At 48.7% G+C, this 2335-nt stretch overlaps 1 protein-coding gene across 1 annotated transcript in view; it reads right to left on the reverse strand.

The window, feature by feature from the left end:
• Nucleotides 1–113: 113 nt before the first annotated feature.
• The window catches only part of LOC116377418 (neural cell adhesion molecule L1-like), a 3739-nt gene continuing 1517 nt past the window's right edge, over nucleotides 114–2335 (reverse strand). Inside the window, exons 2-4 of the mRNA XM_031839057.1 lie at nucleotides 1869–1883; nucleotides 1070–1172; nucleotides 114–762 (exon numbers count right to left, since the gene is read on the reverse strand). Of these exons, the coding sequence (XP_031694917.1) occupies nucleotides 207–762; nucleotides 1070–1172; nucleotides 1869–1883 (674 nt within the window). The 3' untranslated portion in view covers nucleotides 114–206. The remainder of the gene's footprint in view (nucleotides 763–1069; nucleotides 1173–1868; nucleotides 1884–2335) is intronic.

Here is a 2335-nt window from a genome sequence, read left to right on the forward strand (position 1 = left end):
GTCACACAGACCATAAAGCAGGGGATGCTTTAGGGCGGGGCTACACATCACTACGGTATGACATCACTAGCGTATGACATCACTACCGTCACCTGACGGCTGCTCCACAGACGTTCTGCTTGTTGGTCACATGTTGTGATGAACTTACTTGTGAGGGTTTTATTGTGTTTGAGAGACCAGAGTTCTCTCTGGTCGTGATGTGAGTCTCACGCTGGAGCTAAATGCTCCACTACGTTCACCAGCTGCTCTCTACCTGAGTCTGTCTGCTGCGGAGCAGACGGTGGACATTTGCTGTTTGTACTGAACCGATCCTCTGCTCTGACCAGAGCGAGTGTAATCGGAGGCTGAACACCAGCTGGGTGACTTTCCTGACGCCGTGCAACGCCTCGCGACCGAGTGACGTCACGGCTCTGTCTGCAGGAAACGGTTGCTACGGTAACAAGAGATGAGAGAGCAGAACAGGTGGCCCCAGTGTGTGTGTGTGTGTATGTGTGTGTGTCTGTGTGTATGTGTGTGTGTGTGCATGTGTCTGCGTTTGTGTGTCTGTGTGTGTATGTGTCTGTGTCTGTGTGTGTGTGTGTGTGAGACTCACCCTCCACGATGACCTGTATGGTTTGTGTGGTGGCGGTCCCCAGCGTGTTGGAGGCGTAGCAGCGGTAGTAGCCCTCGTACGAGTCGAGGGGCTCCTGGTCTTCGCCTCGCAGCGTCCCGGATTCTTTTCGCTCCGAGCGGAACTTCTCGCCGTCCTTCACCCAACGGAAACTACGGAGGAGAGAAGGATGACATGACTGAAAACTAACAAAAAAGTACAGAATATCACCAGTCCTATCGTTTAAAATAGTAACGGTGAAGTTTAGAGTTTGAGAAAGCAGGGAGTGATTTAGAGAAGATGGAGGAAATCCGGCAGACGATGAAAAAAACGAAGACAAATGGAAAACCAGAGAGATGATGTCGTTATTGCTGTGATTTCATTAGAGGAACATTCATTGCCATGACAACAGAAAACGGTCAGAGAGGAAGTGGACAAACATCCAGACACACACACACACACACACACACTGGTACGTACGTTGGTGTCGGGTTACCGGAGGCCTCACAGGGCAGATAGATGTCCTCCTGAGAGAAGGCTGTGTACGACATCGGCATCTCTGTCAGGACCGGAGGCTGCGACACTGAACACACACACACACACACACACACACACACACACACAGTCATGAAATAGTTTGGGACGGACGACTTAATGTGAAGTAGTTACAGCAGGCGAGCTAATACAGAAGATACAAATATTTATCTGAACTGAGGGAGTCGTATGACAACACGGGCTCACGGCAGCTCGTGAAATAGTCACGAAATGTCAGCTTTTTAACGAAACAAAACCAACAGTTAGGTTTTTATTCAGTGAGATTATAAATATAAATTATAAATTATAAATACTGTCAGAAGGGCTAAATAATTAATATTAAATAATTGAATATCTCAATCAGACTTCATGATTACAGTCAAATGGTCTGTAGCCACATCCTGCTCTAAGTGCCCGAAGGACTTGAACACAAGCAGAATGTGTTGAAAGAGTGAACAAACTGAAGTAAACCTCAGCTGTTGTGCAGCTTTGTGACTCAGGTTCTCTCTGTCCGTTCATTCAATATGAAGCTGGAGCTAGCAGAGCTAGTTAGCTTAGCTTAACCACATGAAAGCAATTGATTCAGTTGATCTTGCTGTCTGTCTGTGTGGACAGAGCAATGTGTCTGAACTCTGTGTGGCTGCAGGGCTGCTCTACGACGGACTGGACCGTCGGCCGTCCATCACTTGTGAGAGTGAAATGATTCACACTTGTTCATCGTTCATTAACAAGGAGAGTCACTTACTGTTATGCACTTTATCTGTTTGTCCACACGGAAGCAAGGAAAGGAGAGCAGAGAGGAAACAGTTTAAAGAGCAGCAGACTCACACAGATATGAGGTGAAGATGTCGATGGCAGATTCTTTTACTCGAGTATAAATAACGTAAAGCAGCAGCCTTTCCCCTCGCTGCTTCTGACTCAGACACGATGGCGTCCCGGATCAATTTACATCTCTCTCTCCCTCATGAGTCTCTCTCTCTTCCCCTCCCTCCATGTTTGTCCTCTATATGCTGCTCATCTCTTCAACTTCCCCGTCCTCTCACTTCCATCCTCCTCCTCCTCCTCCTCTCTCTCTCCCTGCCACACCCAGAGGAGAAGGTCATCGGCTGAAGGTTCAGCTGAACTCGACTCCTCCTCTCCTCCTCTGGGACCATGACCTTTGACCCTAAAGTCCGGGGGGGGGGGGGGGGGGGAGAGACTCGGGGGGGGAGG

Source organism: Anarrhichthys ocellatus, unplaced genomic scaffold (assembly GCF_004355925.1).
Source record: "Anarrhichthys ocellatus isolate YVR2014 unplaced genomic scaffold, GSC_Weel_1.0 scaffold1226, whole genome shotgun sequence".
NCBI classification, from domain to species: Eukaryota; Metazoa; Chordata; class Actinopteri; order Perciformes; family Anarhichadidae; genus Anarrhichthys; species Anarrhichthys ocellatus.